At 34.3% G+C, this 20,637-nt stretch overlaps 1 protein-coding gene across 20 annotated transcripts in view; it reads right to left on the bottom strand.

The window, feature by feature from the left end:
* Positions 1-20,637, bottom strand: part of CDC42BPA (CDC42 binding protein kinase alpha) — a 324,270-nt gene that overhangs the window by 72,893 nt on the left and 230,740 nt on the right. For 7 of the 20 annotated variants that reach the window (XM_031655158.1, XM_031655196.1, XM_031655180.1 and 4 more), the window contains 6 exons: positions 18,244-18,349; positions 17,849-17,997; positions 16,172-16,263; positions 13,710-13,786; positions 12,602-12,649; positions 3,684-3,722 (listed from right to left, as the gene is read on the bottom strand). In XM_031655158.1, coding sequence (XP_031511018.1) covers positions 3,684-3,722; positions 12,602-12,649; positions 13,710-13,786; positions 16,172-16,263; positions 17,849-17,997; positions 18,244-18,349 — 511 coding nt within the window. The remainder of the gene's footprint in view (positions 1-3,683; positions 3,723-12,601; positions 12,650-13,709; positions 13,787-16,171; positions 16,264-17,848; positions 17,998-18,243; positions 18,350-20,637) is intronic. The other 13 variants (XM_021926575.2, XM_031655227.1, XM_031655176.1 and 10 more) reach the window with 4 other exon arrangements.

Raw genomic sequence — 20,637 nt, 5'->3', positions numbered from 1 at the left:
TTTCTACTAAAAGATCTTCAAATGTATTAAAAAAGGTTTTTCCTCCCCCCTCAGGATCACAGAACTGATTTTTAGATGACCCGCTTATCAAGAATTCCTCAAATTATGGACAGTATGGTTTTCCCATAAATAATAAAATTAACTAAACCCACTCATCTTGAATATGTATCAACAGGCCTTTTCTACTGCCTAAATAATTACAGATTTGTACAAGTAACAACCCTCTCATAAGAAACCTTGTTTCAAAGTAGAAAACACCAAGATTTGATATGGATTATACATGGTCAACCTACTAAAAATTAGCTTGCATTTAACAAGTTGTTTGTTATTGCTAAACATAAAACTGTAAGTTAAAAAGTCCCAGTTTCTTTTCTTTTCTCTTTTTTTTTTTTTTTTTTTTTTTTGAGACAAGGTCTTTCTCTGTTGCCCCCAATGTACGGCAGTGGCACAATCATGGGTCACTAAAACCTTGAACTCCTGAGCCGAAGAGATCCTCCTACCTCAGCCTCTAGAGTAGCTGTGAATATGGGTATGTGCCACCATGCCTGGCTAATTTTTATAAAACTTTTTTTGTAGAGGTAGGGTCTCCCTGTGTTGCCCAGGATGGTCTCGAACTCCTGGGCTCCAGCGATTCTCCTGCCTCGGCCTCCCAAAGTGCTGGGATTACAGGCTTGAACTACCATGCCTGGCCAAAATCCAGTCTCTATCAATTTTCTTTATCCTTTAGCTAGAAGTATTTTGAAAACAAAGTGGAAGGTAATTTAGTATTTTGTATTTAGAACACGTATAAACTCAAATCTTCAGTGATATATTTATTGCTGTTAACTGAGCTTATGATACAAAAACAGTATTATGGAAGTACTATATCATTTGGAAAACAGTAAATACATTTTATTGCTCTAGAACAAATCCTAACAAATGACTAAAGGTTATGACCAGTAACGGTAAGCTTCCTAGTTATATATAATGCACCTTGTTTCCCTTTAAGAAAATTTATTCTCAAGTTATTTTCAATATACCGATTTGAATATTTAGTCTGGAGAATTTACACATATTCTAACAAAACATAAGAGAAAGTTAAGCCATATGTGGGCTATAAAATTTCTGCTCCAAACTCTAAAGGAACAGTCTGAAATAAGACATTCAGCGTTTCTCACTATTAATGAAAGCACTGTGGAAATCTCCCTCATCATTTCTATTTGGACATTAACAATACCATCAATAAAAAGTTTTTCTTCTACTATACCTAATACTACTTATAAAGAAAAGTATTCAAACTGTAAATGAGGTTTAATAGCATACTAGAAAAAAGAATGCAAGAAACATTCTTTTGTAATACTACCTCATTCATATGACATTTCATAAATATTTATTAAAATACTGCACATTTTCTTGTCTAAAACCATGGCATATAACAGAAAATCTTATGCTACTGTTACAACAGAGGCCATTGTTAAGAATGGTAACTATTTGTGTCCTACTGAAATACATCGATGTCCCAGGGAACACTGAGGTTCTACACTACGCCACTGAGATGCTTCTATTTAACAGCTGAGTAATTTGTAATTCTTTAAGCATCTTCACAGGCACTATTACTTTTCAGTGGCTGACTTTTTTTGTCAGATGCTTAACCAAAGAAAAACTGAAGGAGGCCAGAAAAGCAGATAACCAAGCTTATTATATCTATGTTTAAAATAATCATATGTAATTATAAGTCAATAGATTATGGTTAATTATAGTTTATTCATATCCCATAGAATAAAGACATAGAATTAAGGAGAGACTTTATAACAGCTATTTCCCTCCACAATTTTTTTCTTATTTCAAGATTCACAAAAAATGTTCTAGGTGGCCAAGGCCCCAGAATGTCTGCAAGGCAAGTGAGACAAAATTAATCCATAATAAAATTAGAGAAACAAATCCTAAATTATAACCTTATTATAAAAACAAGTAGCCGGCTGGGCGCGGTGGCTCAAGCCTGTAATCCCAGCACTTTGGGAGGCCGAGACGGGTGGATCACAAGGTCAGGAGATCGAGACCATCCTGGCTAACACGGTGAAACCCCGTCTCTACTAAAAAATACAAAAAACTAGCCGGGCGCAGTGGCGGGCGCCTGTAGTCCCAGCTACTCGGGAGGCTGAGGCAGGAGAATGGCGTGAACCCGGGAGGCGGAGCTTGCAGTGAGCTGAGATCCGGCCACTGCACTCCAGCCTGGGCGGCAGAGCGAGACTCCGTCTCAAAAAAAAAAAAAAAAAAAAACAAACAAAAAAAACAAGTAGTTAAAAATTTAATCAATTCACAGGCTGATGATTTGACCCTAATATAATTGGGCACACAACATATGGTTTTCCCTTCTAGAGGTTATGTAATGTAATCAACATATATTCAGATTCATTTGATAAATCCAAATATCTAATGGTTTTAAGTCTCAACAATTTTCAAAATAATCAAGCAATCAGTTGAACTAGTAATCTTCCATAAACACAATAATTAATGAGATATCACTTGAATGCAGTTCTACTGGCCATAGTACAAGTATCCGAAATGCTTATTCATTATTAAGCAGCAATCCGAAAATATTATATATGCTATATTAGAGTTATTCAAGTTTATTTTACAACCAACCCTCCACCATACCAGAAAGACAGAACCACAGGAAGCAGGAGGCCACCCCAACTGCTTCCCATGCCTACCACAAACCAGAGAATTCCCTCATCTAGAACTTTCCGAGTCCAAGAATTCTGAATGTAAAGTGTTGATCAATCTCCATGGAGATGACCAGTGAACATTACGAACTTGTATCTATCACTGACTTTCCTTTTTAATGTTACTATTTTACATAGTATATGAAATCCCAACACTGTCAGCTACCCTGTTGCTTTTCCAATAGGGAGTATGTATGTGTGTATATGACTAGTGTTGGGATGTAGAAAAATTCCAACTCTGGGCATGTCAGAATCTTGTAGCACAGGGGTAGTGGTTGACTCATTTCAAGTTGAGAAACATGGAGCTAGCATTAGTATAGGAAGATATTTACAGTTTGTTAATAATACATATATAAATAATGTTACTGATGTTTTTTAAATCTTGGAATTATGTTAGAATAGAAAGGATTTATTATTAACATTATTTCCGCAGATGTAGGTACATATTTTGGGAAATTCCTTTGAACTACATTAGGAAAAAACCCCAAGATTTCTCCAGAACTGATTTACATAAAATTGTAGTCAATCATTAAGATGTATAATTTATTCCAAATCATTTTTGAATTTTGTACAACATGAATTATCAAGTTTTCTTTCTATATAATTAAAATCTCTAAGAAACAATCTACATATTTGCTTACAACAGATTCTTAGGAGCCCATGTACTTTATCTCTGACTAATTTAGAAGGCATACTTTAGGATCACTTTTCCCTTTGATCAAAATAAAAAAGATATCTTATCATTTTAGTAGTTTGGTTGTAGTAATTTATATGAACATTCCTAAAGCTTTGCGGCCAAAGCCAAAAAATAAAAAAACACATAAAAGCAGCACAGCAACAGCAGGAGCAGCAGCACAAACATGCAATAAATGTAATAATATACCACAAAAACATTAACAGGTTCCGCAATCACAGGCAAAAGGATGAGAGAGGGGTAAAAGTCTCAGGATGGGTACATAAAGTGCAAAAGTCTCTTACACGTCTGCCTTTGCTAGCTGGAGTACAGGATGGAGAGCGCTTCAACAAAGAAAGGAGAATACAACATGTTACAAATATTTACACACATAAGACTCTCAAGGACTACTATTGTATTAACAGACAAAGTATATAAACATACACAGAAGGCCACCGTTTTGGATAGGCTGAATGTACATGTATTTTTAGGAAAACCTGGAGGATAGGATGGTAAAGAAACAGTTGTTTGGACTACATCTAAGGTTGATAAACTTTTCACTGGCCCATGTACAGTGACCCACACAAGGCTTCATCAAGTGACGGACAATTTCTTTTCTGGAAAGGTTGGCAGTAGCAGACTGGAACAAATGAGAACAAAAAGGATCTAGTGCTCATTTAGTGCTGGCAAACATTTAATAAAATAATGAATTAGCCTGGTCTTAGACATTTACCTACTAAATTTTTACTCTTTTCAAAAATGATTCTTTTAAATAACAAGGCCTAAGTTAGGATTTCAGAATTAAAGATAATATATTAAAATAAAAAGTTATTTGAACAATACTCCATCCTGACTCAACTTCAGCCGTAGTCAAAAGAGGGATTTTCACCTAACATTAAAGAATTAAGTAATTAGGAAAAAAGTAACAATTATCTCAAAATATTTTTGTGATGCTCCAGCAGTAGAGCTTCACTAATATGAAATATCTACTTCAGCAATTTCTAACATTCAATCCAACCTAACGTTTATTGTGAGCTTACAATACGTTGGATACTAAGCAGACTTCGCAAGGGACTGAAAGATAAACAAGACATGGAAGTTCACAGACTGGTAGAGAAGACATCATGCTAGCAACAACGTGACAAATGCTATCATTGAGATACATATAAGGTTTGGATGGGAACCTAGAGGAGAGACAGACAAGATTTTCATGGGGACCTAGATGAGGGAACTTATAGACTAGGTCTACAGGAGTTATAGAAGATTTAAGAAAAAAGTGAAAAGTTCAAGAATGAGAAACACTACCAAAAATTCAGTATTAGTGTTACAATAACTCTGGCAGGTAAGTAAATAGGAACTACTATTTTTTTTTTTTTTTTTTGAGACAGAGTCTTGATCTGTCACCCAGGTGGATGCAGTGGTGCGATCTTGGCTCACTGCAACTTCCACCTCTTGGGTTCAAGCGATTCTCCTGCCTCAGCCTCCTGAGGAGCTGGGATCACAAGTGCGTACCACCATGCCTGGCTAATTTTTGTATTTTTAGTAGTTTCACCATGTTGGCCAGGCTGGTCTCGAACCCCTGACCTAAGTGATCCACCTGCCTCGGCCTCCCAAAGTCTGGGATTACAGGTGTGAACCACCGTGCCCGGCCAGAACTATTATTTCTTTCCATAGGAAACTGGAATGGAAGATAACTTGAACACTGTCCTATGGAGTTAATAGTAAACCAGGATTAGAAGGCCTGGAGAGTTCTAAAGAAGTTTTTCCATTATGGAGGTTAAAGTCTCAGGTTCAAACCTAGTTACTTTTCCTCAGTTATTAATGGGAAGAATCTCTCTCATCCCTTCTTGCCCCCAAAACCAAACAACGAAACAATAAACAAATCAACTCCAACTCTTCCTCTAGCTATCAATTAATCTCTCCCTTCTTCCTTAATAATCATAATAACATTTATTATGTGCAGAGTATATGCAGATCCTTTTCAAAATTCTTCACATATATGAATTATTTTAATTCTCACAGAAACCCTGTAAGGTAGGAGTTATGATCCTAATTTTAAAGATGAAGGCGGATCAACTTGCCTAAGGCTATAAAACTATTAAGTGGTAGGGCCAGGATTCAAACTTCCTCAGCCAGACTTCTGAAAAATGGTATACAATCGCTGTCTGTACTTTCTAAACTTCCAATTAATTTCTAATACAGTGCAATTCAGATTCCGCTTTGATCTGATATTCAGCAGGTCAGTATTTCCGGTTTGTCCTATCTGACCAGCCACCTCTGCCATACCATCACACTGACCATTCTCCTCCTTAATATTCTCCACTCCTCTAGTTTTTCTGACAGGTACTTTCCTGAGAAACAGCATACTTCTCAACTATTGCTCTTTCTTCACTTTTGTGGAGTCCTATTCCTTCACCCTTTCTTCAATGGAGATTCCAGGTTTCTGTCCTTGGCTCACTGCTACAACCTGTCCCTTGGGGAATCTCATCCATTTTCAACTCTGATTATTTCCAAATCTCTGTTGCCAGTTCACTCCTCTTCCTTAAACTCCTGAAGCATATATTAAGTATTTGACTGTCTGCTGGACATCTCCAACTGGATGTCCCTTAGGAATCTCAAACTTAACTTGTCCAAAATGAAGCTGTCACTTTTCCCTTCTGTTAAATCTTTTAATAATTATTACATATGGGACTGCTTAAACCTAAGCTCCGTAATATGAAGTATAAAGTTGAGAAACACAGACCCTCATTCTGGCCTTTGCCAGTGTCTTCATACTCATTTCTCAATCCCTTCCTCACCCTTTTTGTTTGCCAAGCAAGGGACAATTCAAACTAAATTGAAATCTCCCTCTGCCCACAACCCCGTAACTCCCTGCTCCCTCTCCCCACAAGTTTGCTCTGCCTGTCTAGAATATAATCCTCGTATGTAGTTCTTTTATGATTTTGCTGAACATACTCATCTGTGAAGACCCAGCTCAGGCATTATTTCCTTTAGTAAGCTTTTCTGGATCCTCCTGGGTTCAATCTGAAATCTCTCTTCTTTGTATTCCCATGATATACAATCTTTATCTTTTATTACTGTATTTCCCACATGGTGTTATAGTTATCTGGTTATATATTTGTCTTTCCCATTAGACTGTCAGGGCAGGAAATATTGTGTTATGCTTAAGGGCAGGAAATATTATGCTTAAGGGCAGGAAATACTGTATTATGCTTAGCATAAGCCTTTAAACTTAAAAATTCTCAATAAATATTGAATGAATCCTTCTGAACGTCCATAGTACTCATGGCATTTATTGCTAGGTATTTCTCATGGCATTTATTGCTTTCCACATTGTATAGTGCATAACTGTATAATTATTTTTCTAATTATAAAATAAGCATTTTGAGGTCTGTTTCCACATCTGCTTTGTCTTTGTAGCCATTATGCCCAGTATATTACTACCCATGTAAAAAGTGCTAAAATGTTTAACATTAAAAAAAAAAAAAAAAACTTTTTTGGCTATCTCTACTTCTAAGACTAGAGTCTGGAGTGTGCTAAAACCATGAAAAAGAGTATGAATATCTCAAAATAAATATATTATCACTACACTAAAACAATTTAAAATGTATCCTGAAACTATCTTTGAAAATGAAGGACAACACATTTTCTAAGCTAATATCATTTAAAGCTAATAATGATGCTATCACCACAGCAATGATTTCTTACCAAAGTGTTTACCTAGAAATTGTCTAATTTTTATGTTTTCAACAGAAAAAGTGAGTTAGAGGAAAACACACCCACACACTTTCTCCCTCATATATACCTACACACACTGTGGTTTTTTATAAACACTGAAATTGAATTCATGGCAAACACTGTAAACCAACACCTTGTCTTAATGTGCAACCAAATACCACTTTAAAACATGTATTTCATATACAGGTCTATGACTTGCCACAAAAACTTTAAGACTGAATATGAAGGTATGCACATAAGGAGAAACCAAAAGAAATAATCTCAGGAGTATATAATTTGGCTAATAATTTTTAAGGTTCAATTAATTAATCCTAGAGGTCTTATTTAATAAAATACCAAAGAAGAAATGGACTACATAATCATGTCTTTCCCTTTAGATTGTCTAAATATATTATTATATATGCGATAAAATATGTAATATATACAATTATATTCAACATAATATATTGCCTAAGTTGAGGAAAAAATGCATGTAACTTTCTGAAATATACAATCTTCACGTAGGGTTGTGGTGAATATGTGGATAGAACTTGTGAAAACAAGAATTGAATGAGTAAATTTCAGGAATGCCAAAGAAGCTAGGTCTGATTTTGGTCATAGGATTAAAAATCTTTAAAATGTATGTTTTAAAATTATATTTCCTACCAATTCTCACATAGAATTGACCATCCCCCCAAGTATCACTGAAACTATGCTGCCAAGCCTCAGATTTCTGTAACTGATTGTAACAGAATGTAAAAGAAGCTGGAAGATAAAACCATGTTAAATCAAGAGATAAATTAAAGAAGTTAGAAGCCATGACTGAAATTAAATATTTTGGAGCATCTTAGTAAGATGTTATACAAGGTTAAAACCAAGTCCAGAACTCAGTCTGTCAATATTGTCAGACTACTTGCTGAATGGAAAACAATATTACGGGGACCAGACAGTTAGGCTATAGACACTGTCTCTGTTTCTTAGTGTCTGACCTTTATATTCCAGAGCTTAATCCTTGATTTACTCTTTCATCAGTATATCAGAGCAAGACAACTCTGAAAAAGCAAGTTGAGTACATTCTCATTTGCCAGGCAAATGGGCAATTTCTATTTTTGTGAACTAGGACTAAATGAACAAAGTATAGAATTATAATTTAATCAAATTCAAAACTTACTTAGCACATATTTAATATATGACAATATGTTTCTCAAATATAAAGAGCAAGCAGCTAATTTATATGATTGTAATTAGTATTATCTATAATTTACTGAAGCCAAGCTTTTTTAGGTTCAGCTGAAAAGAAAATGAACTGAAGAGAGTATAGGAAGTTGCTACAAGCTTGGTGTGATGATCCCTGGATCTGTTACTATTGGGATGAAGGGAATAGATTGGGGAGAGAAACAGGAAAATCTAAGCAGCTGAGCTCCATTTGTTCCTCACCCTGTTTATTACCTAGAGAAAGAGGCTGGGGCTAATGTGGACTAGACAGTCCAGGATTGGGCATGTATGGTTGAAGGAAAATATGAGGGTAGAAGTGGGAATAATTTCTACAGCAGAAGGGATCTTGGTATCTCTGTTCTACTGCTTTCTTAATAGGTTGAATAGAAATGCCTTTCTCAAGAGACCACTTATCAAAGTAGTCTCAATGTCTTTTAAAATTAACTCAAACCCAGCCAGGCGCGGTGGCTCACGCCTGTAATCCCAGTACTTTGGGAGGCCGGAGCGGGTGGATCACAAGGTCAGGAGATCGAGAGCATCCTGGCTAACACAGTGAAACCCTGTCTCTACTAAAAATACAAAAAATTAGCTGGGCATGGTGGCGGGCGCCTGTGGTCCCAGCTACTAGGGAGGTTGAGGCAGGAGAATGGCGTGAACCTGGGAGGCGGAGTTTGCAGTGAGCCGAGATTGTGCCACTGCATTCCAGCCTGGGTGACAGAGCAAGACTGCAACTCAAAATAAATAAATAAATAAATAAATAAATAAATAAATAAATAACTCACTCACTCAAACCCTTCTTTATGTGTCCTAAAGAATATTTTACATAACAATGTATCAGCACACTGTCCTAATCCCCAAAGATTGAGAACTTTAAAAAAGTCACTCAAAAATGGGAGAGAAACCTATCCACTCTTAAGAACAGAAGAGTGCCATAATGGTTAAAACAACTGGATTAAATATTTTCTAAGGTTTTTCTCCTTTAAAACTCTATGATTCTACATGTAGAAAAGCCCAAATGCTTACATTCCCCCAAGTTAGAGCAGCAGAGAGTGTTGAGAATATACTCTGTTCTGCCTTGTTGCCTCCTTTCATTTTCCCAAAGGGAAGGGAATGACTGGTATTACATATATTCCTTTTCTTCAAAGCTACTCTTACACATACAAGGATTGGCCAAACAATGTGACTTAAAAAGGAAAGCATCTTGCTCTGAACATCTTCCCATTGTGCCAAAAATTCCAGCATTCATTTGAATTTTAAGTTAACAGGTAAAACATGTGGAGGAAAAATTAGGGGTGGGAACATTTTAACTTAAAACTGTATTGTTTTAAATAAAGTAACTATACTTTTAAGAGGCCTGTGTGAAAGGGTAAAAGTAGGAGTAAAGAAGGTAACTTTGGAGGAGGAAAGGCACCGGTGGTAAAGCTCCAACAAACCAGAGGGCAGCATGAGAACACTGGGTTCCCAGAGACAGAGGGAGAAGAATGATAATATGTTGACACCAAAGGACCTGATTCCTGCAATTTTGCTTAATACTAGCTTTATTCCCTTCTACACCTACAAGCTCCAGCTGCAATTCAAACTTTAGGTCTTCAACATAATCTCCTTTATAGCAACGAGACAGAAAACAGAAAAGAATGTCCAGGAGGACGTGTACTACTCATTAGAGCCTTACTTACTGCAAAGGGCAGGCATATAAGCATCAAGCACAATATAACTATATTTGGCACAGAGAACAACAGAGAGTTGATGTGCTCCTTAAGAATCCAAGTGTGGCCGGCTGCAGTGGCTCACACCTGTAATCCCAGCACTTTGAGAGGTTGAGGCGGGTGGATCACGAGGTCAGGAGTTTGAGACCAGCCTAGCCAACATGGTGAAACCCCACCTTTACTAAAAATACAAAAATTAGCTGGGCACAGGGGCATGCACCTGTAGTCCCAGCTACTTGGGAGGCTGAGGCAGAAGAATCGCTTGAACCCGGGACGCGGAGGTTGCAGTGAGCTGAGATTGTGTCACTGTACTCCAGCCTGGTGACAGAATGAGACTGTCTCAAAAAAAAAAAAAAAAAAAAAAAAAATATCCAACTGCCTAGCAGAAAAGGAGCTACAGAAGAACTTGAGCATTATACGAAATCTCTTGGATGCTGAACTCAAGTATGTCAAAGACTGAATACTGCTGTTCATCATTCTGGTATGACTCTGAGGATCAAATGAATGAATAGTAACTCTGGGAAGGGAGATCATAGGTACAAACTCTAAAGAGAAACATGAAGTTTGTACCATAAAATATTGGTGGTGGGTAGATGACTGAGTGACGAAGAGCTAACAAAGTATTTAAGTGAAACTGAACTGATGGACAAGAAAAGCAGCTAAAGAGAATACAGAAAGGGAGGGAACCAGCTTATTAAGAGTAATAAGGACATTATTACTGATGGCATTACATACTGTTTCTTTAAATCTTCAAACAACATTATGATATTAGTTCTATTATTATTACTATTTGTCTGATGAGCAAACTTAGGATGTAGAAAGGTTAATTTCTTCCAAACCATACACCTAGAAAGTTGGACAGGCAGGATTTGTGCCTACTTATGCACTTAACCAATAAATTGGGAGAATGGAGCTTAGAAAGCACATGAGTGGGAAATCATGCTTTTAGGAGGTGGAATATAAATAAAAGGTTTGGCAGCTCTTGTGAGCTCAGCTCTTTTATACTAGGAGTTTCCTTGCAGTGAAATAAAATTTACTTTTATGTCTGTACTGAGCTCATGGTTGCATTAATAGAGGGTAGAGGATGAGAAAGGATATTTCTGGAGGAAAAGTAACACTGGGAAATGGCTGTGGGGTACTCAGGCATTACAGGTGGGTGGCAGCAGTGGCAGAGTGCCTGTGAGGGCAGAAACAAGCTGAGGACCTGGCTGGGGTGTGTATTCCTGAAAGATCTGCTGAGAAGACTTCATGTATTTGCCAAAATACATACTGCTCCTAGGTTTTACAACCAAATATATATATATATATATTTTTTGTGTGTGTGACAGGAAAAGGGATGGAGAGGACTTTGTTAGAAATAAAAAGACTTTCTAGTGGAAAGAACAACTAAAATAATTTACTCAAACTTCCTTCCCTTTCTTTTTAAGATGAATAGTATCTGTATGAAAATATCATATTAAGTATTTTTAATATCCTGAGCAGATTATAACATGCAATACCATTGTACATGAGGAGAGTTCTCTTTTCATCACACTATAGAATTAACCAAAGTAATTATTTGTTTCGAGAATAGCAAAACACTTAATGTGCAAACTTCAGTATAAATATTCCAAACATATTCAAAATCACTTTTTTGTTGCATAATTTTTAAACATCTAGATTAAGAAGTTCCTTTAGCACAGTATTATGCTAACTACTCTTCTGACTATAAGTATCCTAACAAAACAGAAATAATGAAACATTTAAAAATCTTCCCTGGTTTTAGAAACAGTTCTATGCACAGTATTTGCATTTGAATACATTTTATTTCCCCATTTCTCTAAAGATTAATGTTCAACAGGATAATAAATGCTTTAGGACAAGAATTACTGTGCCATTTAATGTGGAATAGAGAGAATGTTATTCCAGAAGTAAAGAGAATGAATGATACACATTTAACAGGAACTTCTAAATTATTAAATTGATAGAATTCAGGAGAGAAAGTGATAATGCAGTCAATTTATAGTGCATATAGTGCATATGTTAACTAAAATCACTTTGCACATCAGAAAAGAAATTCTTTCAGAATTAGAATTTCAGAATTTTTAATTGATTTATTTTAAAATCAGTACTCTATTATTGGCATACAATAAAACCTATTGGAGAAATTAATTAAAAGTACCTTTTTTGATTATACCATCAGAGGTTTATTTTTAACCCACATAGAAATTAAACAGTAAAGTGCTGAAAAGAAAAGTGAAAAGTAAAATAGAAATCACCAGGAAAAATAAAAATAAGCAATTATTTTTACATATACATATATATAAATCAATAAATAAGCATTCTAGTTTTAGAATTCTTACAAAGATTGAAAATACTGGGATTCTACAAGTCAAAGCATTTTTCAAAGTAAATTTTTACTTCATTATGTTTAATACTGATAAATCTTTCATTATATTTAAGATAATAAAGAAGCATATTTTGGCTCACATAAATTTTCAAATGTGGTATTTCTAAAACTGACTGCATTACTAGGCAAATTCTTCAAATCAATTCACTGATCTTTTTTACTGAAGGATGCATTGGTTTGAAAATCAAAGACTTACGTCATCCAAAAAATCAATCAGTGAAGATGAGGAAGAAGAAAAGGAATCCTATTTAACGAATACAGCAGTAAAAAAATAGAAAATATGGATGAAGCAATTTAATAAGAACAAATAATAAATCAAAAATTTTGTAAAACAATTGAAAGGCAAATGACATTAATTCAAATAAATAAATGAGAAAAGCAGTCACTATCATTGTTCTTGAGAAACTTAAGAGATTCATTAATTACTTTTTAAAGAGTGATTCTTTTTCCTTTTCCTAAAGGAACGAAACACAATTCATATACTGTGCCCAAAATGTAATAAAATGAAGCTCATGACAAATAATTAACAATCAAATTAAATGTAAGTACTTTTGAAGTAACAACTAAAAGTAAGCAATGGAATTCCTGAGGCTTGTAAATCTTCCCACTGGAATGTAAGTTCTAGTGGGAAGGACTTTGTCTATTTTGGTTACTACTGTATCTCGAGCACTTACAACAGTGCCTTGCACAAAGCTACATGATTATTATTTGTTGAATAAAGATATAATCACACTTAAATTTACTGAAACAAAAATATACTTGATAACAGTAAGCTGATTTTTTTAAAGCAAAGAATTTAAGTACTAAGAAATGATCAAATTACATAATCACAATTTCATTACTGTATGATCTGCCTAACAGTGTCAATGTAATACCTTTTAACAAAAAGCATTTCTTACTGTATAGTTTTTAAAAGAAGAATTGATTTGAAATAAGAATCAGCAATACCTTATTGTCAGCTTTGACATTTTCTCACTTTTTATTGTGGCACTATGCTTTGGAGAATAAAAAAAATTGTCAAATTATTTCAAAAGTTGGGATTTGTTCTGCTCTTAATGTTTCTTAAGGGAAATGAAATTGCTTTTCAATCTTATAATGACTCTCATGATTAGATCTTTCTTAGATGTTTTGTTAAAAAGAGGTGGGATTATAGTCTCCGTAAGAAAGCAGAACATATTCCTCTGCTAATATGTTTTTGTTTATTTAAGATTCTAGGTCCTCTCATGTGAGAAGCAATAAAACGGTTTTATTGTAAGTGAATTTTAAATTGACCCCAAAGGATATTTGGCATGTTTAATACTTACTTCAAATTGATCCAGAGCATCGGAAGGCGTATTCAAAAATGCCAAGAAAGAATGCTGTGAGTCTTGGTGCTCTATACCTAGAAGACAGCAGCAACTTTTTTTAAGGCTACAACAATTAAAACTGATTTTAATGGATAACCTTCCCTGTCTGAATCTATTAAAAGCATTTCACAAACTACTGTATTTCAAACCTGATCACTATTATTAACTCGACATTTAAACAAAACTAAAATACACTAGTGTTTCCAAGAATATCACTTAACAGTTCAATTATATCAGTTTCCATGAAACGCTTATTTAATTTACTGAGTTTCTTTCTTTTTGTGTATAGTAAATAATAAAAAAACACATTAAATCTTTTGGTAGGCTTCAGAGAATTTAAAAATAGGAGTCTGTTTATATCTGATTTTTCTAAGCTAATTTAACACCAAACAGGCTTCTGTTTTGAAATAGTCTTACCAAAGCATAGAGTAAGCACTAATACAAAAATCCTTTATAAGAAATTAATGCATTGATAAAACAAATACACTTAATTACAAAAAAGCTGTCAATCTGACTTCAGGTATATTTTATTGACAGGATGAAGACTCCAAACCCCAGTTTTTCTCAGATGAATTTTTAAAAATTCATACATATCTCTTGACTGTAGCATTAACTTTAAATGCACAATTTCCCAAATAATTCTTAAAACATACAAATAAAAATACCAGGTAGAAAAAAACCAGAAAACAGCCAATCCCACATTTTTTACTTCCATATGCTTAGGAATTGACATCAGCTGATTTGTGTTTTTCATATTACTATCTAATAACACATCTATTAGTATTACTATCTAAGACTATCTAATAACTGATAACATAGTTATCAGGTAAGGCAATATGTTCAGAAATTCATTCAAATATTGAAAATGTGCCAGACACTGTTCTAGACACTTGGGGACATAACAGTAAATGAAGCATTAAAAACATCCTTGCCCTCATAATGTAAACATCACATTACATTACTGAAGTAGTAGCATACATTATGTTATACAATAAAATTTTGTTCTGCAATATTCAAAATCCAAATTTAAAAAATGTGGTAAACATGCCTTCATAATGTGATAAACTTAAGTCTCCTTCAAGTTTAGGTCTACTCTAAAAATGATACAATCAATGTCATCTGGCGTGCAAGTCATATTCTACACTAGTCTCTCTCCTATTTGCCATTGCGGCCACAAGTTGTCCATGTCTTATGTATTCTTTTTCTTTTCATCACTAAATAATGTATCTCCCTTCCAATTTTCATTAATTAAAACCTAGCTTGATTTTCATTTTGGCATGATGGCTTGTGCTCCTAATCTGAATTACTATTCACTTTTTCTGGGCTCCTTCCTTTTCTTGTTAATTAAGAAATTCAATCAACAAGAATTTATTGAGCATCAACTATCTATAAAGGTTTTTTCATGTTAGCTTCTTTATGTGATTACTCGCTGTTCTCCATCATTTTACATGCAGATACAGAGACTCCACCAGTTTTATCTCACTGTGTTGCATGGCTGAGAAATGATAGAGAAGTACTTAGACCTAATAAAAAGCCCATTAACGAGTTCGGTATTCAGTGATGGCCGTTGTTAGAAAAATCAATTTCCAATAAATGCATATAAGATATCCCTTTATTTTAAAAATATCTATATTTCTTTTTATTAAATCTTCACATTCTTAACATCCACATTAAGGAAAGTTTAAGAAGTTCATGTAATACAGCTATCAAGCACTCTGACTAAGCTTTAACATGAATGGAAAAATGTTCAAGTAAAGTTTTCAAGAAAATGGTAATAAATCCGGGATATCCCACAGGACAAGCAATTTAAGTGTCAAACTGGAAGAAGACATTAAAATGCCCCCCCAAATTTTCCTTATTGAATTGCTCCATTAATACTAGATTAATCTTTAGCTATTTCATACATTGTTTCCTCAACTATCCTGAAAGTGTATCCCCCCCAAATTTTTATACATCTAGGCACATAAAAAGTGCTAAGAAATACTTGTTCAAGTACCCTTACCAAGTTCTGAATGTTAACACACATTGCCATTGTCAGAGTGATAACCTCATATTATAGCATTTGAGAATATTATAAAGTACATTATAAAATAAAATTTTTTTCCAATCACAAAAATGTTATTCATGAAGTAGTCCATGGCACTGAAAAAAACATCAAATTTATGGCAAAGTGTCTTTTTCTGTTACTATGAAATCTTTAAACAATGCATATTAAGTAAAACAAAATGACTCAGAGGCCAGTCTTCCAAATGTGTGTGTACGCACATGCATCATATATACACACATGTATTCATAAATGAGTGCCAGAATTGCTTATGTCAACAATTCTCCCACCTATGCAATGAACTGATTCTTCTGTAATAAAACGTATTTATAACATAATAGTAAGTCCTGAGTAAGGCAAACACACACTCCCATACCCTTTTCAGATCTAAGCTCTTCAGTGTCCTTTATCAGTTGTTCGATTTCTGAGAGCAGTTCCAAGTTCTTCTTCTCTGAATCTTTTAGTTTACTTAAATAAGGAGAAAAAAGGAAAAATGTCATTTTTATTGCTGGTTACTGAGCCATCTTGGATGTAGCCAAACTTACTTGGTTTAAGTGTCAGGCATGGTAAATTAGGGGACTGTAAATTACGGCAGGAAGAAAGAATACAGCCTGCTACCTACTTTCATGTAGATTAACAGTTTTACTAGAACACAGCCAATCTCATTCATTTAAGTATTAACTAATGCTTTTACACTACAATAGTAGAGATGAGAAGTTGTGATGGAGGCTAATCAAAGCCTAAAATATTTACTAAGTGAACCTTTACAGAAAACATTTGCTGACCTTGAACTAAATTATTAAATTTAAAAATGTTGTAAAATCAAAGGTTTATTTTAGAATTCTGTTAGACTTTGTTAGATATTATATCATTACAGGCAACCATGAAAGTGGAGCATATACAGGAGTAAGTTTATAATTTTTCAGACTGGCTCATCTTCCTGACTTATGAACAATATGTAAACTCATATGTCCTGGGTGTAAGGAGAAAAGATCTTACTTATTTCAAATCACAACACAGAGAATGACATTGATTAGCTCTTTATGCTGGGATCAAATTCACTTTCTCCAGGAAAAGTTTTCCCCTCCTCAATGCCACATAAGCACATTTAAGTAAAACATACAATGTCTGCATTAGTTATAGCAAAAAGCTTATAAACCAAAAGTTTATAATCCGACAGAGGTATCATGTATCTGGCCTTTGATATGATTAAAAAGATTAACAACTGCAGTTTAAGGACTATGAATATACACCATTAAAAACTGAATTCATGGGCCTGCATTTCTTTTCAGGCTTTTGGAACTTTTGATATTCTCAGCAGTCAATGGATTTTCATATTTGTAGTTTCACTTGTGATGTGAAGTTTCTATTGTTCCTCTATGTCACGTAAACTGACTTATTTTGAACCATGTTTATAATCAATCTACTTGTGAATCATTTATGTATTCAGAGTATGATTCACTCTAGTGTTGTGACAAGAATTGAGGAAATGTGTTCATTAGCTAACTGCTTCAGAGACTGTGGGATATACTTTTTCTAAATACATAAGGAAACATGAAAAATAATAATTATAGTTAGAAGATATTATATCATTGTGAAATCTGCCATCAATAGAATTTTCATTTATAAAACACCTAAAAGACCTATGGTAGAGGCCACAATTTTCAAATGATTATATTTTGTTCTCACCATACACTGTACTTTTATACAAATATAATATTCCTAAACATGAGAGAATTTTAGGTTTAATAAAATTTGAGTCAACTAAATTTTATAAATAAGAGGAAAAGTAAATAATGGATTATTATTTAATACTATTAATTCTACTTTATCGACAAGCCAGAGGAAAACAAGGCTATATTAAAACCTCATCACTATCTACAAGGTTTGAAAGCATCTATTTTCATCTATTTTTGAAAGCATCTATTTTCGTAACATATTTGGCCATCATTTTTCTAAAAGAAAGCAATGGAAACTAAACATGTAACTTCTCCACAAATGACTCTGATAAACTCAGAAATTATTCTAGTGGGACTATATTATTCAATCTTACCATTCTGTTATGATATTAGATGCTTTAACTTTATTCAACTCTTCTTGGATGGCCTGTTTGGCTCTTATTTCTGCATCCAGAGCTGACTGCAACTCCAGTCTAGCTGACATATCCAGTTTCGCAAAACGACGCATTTTCCAGGGCATATCCTATGAAATAATGACTGTGTTTTTAGTTCCATCCTATTTTTAACATTTAAATTATTACAGTTAACCAGTTGTGTGTTATGTTTTTCTAAACTGGAAAAGACCCAAACTAATCGTTTTCTCATAAAAAACTCTTTAGTAGGCTCAAAGTCTAAACAAACTGATACAAGTAACTGGATTTATTATAGTGTTTTTTAAATCTCTTTTTTCTAATATGATGAGCCTCCATGCAAAATCATAGAAGCTTACTGTTGCTCGTGTACCCAAGCTGGAATTTCTTAATGCCTCCAATTCTTCAGTCATTTTAGATGCTAAGGCCTGAAGATACCCTCGTGCATCCTTTTCATCGCTGACCCTAGAATACGTAAAGACAAAGTACAAAAGTAAAACAAAAAAGCTTCAGTGCAATATATGTTATTTTAAAGCTTCCTAAAGAAATAAGTGATAGGAAATTCAAAGATAGTCTTAAATAATTTCTTTGAAAAGGTCTACCATAGTATACTACCTGTCAGCAACTGGGAAGAGGTTTATGGAACTGTTCTTTTTATGCACATGGTAGAGCTGGTGAAGTTTACAAAAGTCCAAGTTACTCAGAGCTGATAAATTAGTAAAACTTCACCCTTGAAACACAGAATTAACATTCTTTAAATCTAACAATTAACACAAATGCACACATGGGTGAGGTTTTCTAAATAGTAAGATTTCTCATTAACTGAATTCCGTCATTTTACATCATAAAAACAACATACCATTCTTAAAACTGAAGTATATTAAATTTAGAAAGTTTAATGTATGATATTCTGCAAAAATCAGGGTTATATTGTAATTAAGCTCTTCTGTTTTCTAAAATGATCACTAAAATAACAAAGAGAGATTAAACTACCAAAACCCAATTTCTACTTACTGCGTTAAGGCTATCTAGCTGATGATACAATTATAATTTTAGATAGAAACTTTTCAAATTATATTTAGTAAGACAAATTCCACACTTCAGAATTTCTCAAGAAAAAGTCTGCATTTCTTACACTTCCCTCAAGCGGTGAGAAGGTGAAGGGAGGAGTCTAGCATATCTACAAAAATCTACAAAAGAGGTCCTATTCTCAGGAAGAATGAAAACCATTGGTATAAAGAAAGCCATACTGTACAAAGAAAAAAAATGGAGTCGAAATTTGCAATGCTCACAAGTGTATTCTAAAAGACTTTGGGGAAGACAATTTGTCTTTGTGCAGGCTGGCAGTTTTCAGATAAAATCCATGTCACTGAAGCTACGAGGAAAGTATATTTCAGGTAAATCAGTATGTATCTGATGCATACAGCAGACATGTTTAACTCCTGAGCTGCTTTAGTATCTCTTAGAATGTAAACTCCTGAGGAGTCAAATTCATATACATCTTAAAGAGGCCCTTTAAACGAGGCTTGGTGCTCTCTTCTCTTAGATGGGAGGTTGTCTTTGGAGTACAAGCAAAAGAAAATATGGAGATGCAATAAAACCATTGTAAGAAGTTGTCCACTCTAGGGACAGTTACATATTCCTAGGCTCTATGTAAATGTAAATATTTTTATTGCCTGTTAAAGAAAAATGGTTTTGGAAATTATTTTAAGAATGTTTGTATAGTAAGGGTTGTGTCCTTCTAAAATTATTTGATCACAAGTGACTGCAATCTTTTTACTTAATTACCTGGTATGTAGTATAGAGAATAAATTGGCATGAATGAAGATTATCTTTTTTAGAATACAAAAAGGATACTTAAATGGTAACAATAAAGAAAACTGTATTATCTGTTAAGTGCCTAGGCTAACAGGGCTCAACTAGTGCTGGTTTAGTATCTACCATAGCTCAGAGATCTTAGTTTATGCATATTTCCAAGAAACTGTGAAGTCCAGTATGTTTTATTAACTTTGGAAATCAACTTCTTGTAAACTGACTTTAAGTTATCTGGAATTTTATATGACAATCTCTTTTTTCTAACTTTGCTTTTTATTTACATGTTGAACACATTACATGTTGAACACATTTATTTACATGTTGAACACCTTACAACTGCAATCTTCTGCTAATTCCTAACTTTTGATTAAACCTACTTCTCTTTTTCTTGGCTATAGAGAATTACTGATTTGGAGGGTAACTCATGCCATTTAAGTTCCACTGGACGCTAGATCTCACACAGTTCCTTTTCATAATCATTGCTATTTGTCTATTTTTCAACCTCATTTTTAAAAAATATTGTTTCTCCAACCTCAACACTTTTTTTTTTTTTTTTGAGAGAGAGAGAGAGTCTTGCTCCACTGCCCATGCCAGAGTACAGTGGCACAATCTCAGCTCACTGCAACGTCCGTCTCCTGGATTCAAGCAATTCTCCTGCCTCAGCCTCTGTAGTAGCTGGGATTACTGGCACATGCCACCATGCCTCGCTAATTTTTGTATTTTCAGTAGAGACGAGGCTTAGCCATATTGGCCAGGCTGGTCTTGAACTCCTGACCTCAGGTGATCCGCCCACCTCAGCCTCCCAAAGTGCTGGGATTACAGGCATGAGCCACCACACCCGGCCCTAACATTACCTCTTACTCCTTGCTTCCAAGCCATTTGGTTAAGCTTACTCATATTCCTTCTCTTAACTTTTATTTTTATTTTTTATTTTTTTT

This window comes from Papio anubis, chromosome 1, assembly GCF_008728515.1.
Source record: "Papio anubis isolate 15944 chromosome 1, Panubis1.0, whole genome shotgun sequence".
NCBI classification, from domain to species: Eukaryota; Metazoa; Chordata; class Mammalia; order Primates; family Cercopithecidae; genus Papio; species Papio anubis.
This window is presented reverse-complemented; position numbering and strand designations above follow the sequence as displayed.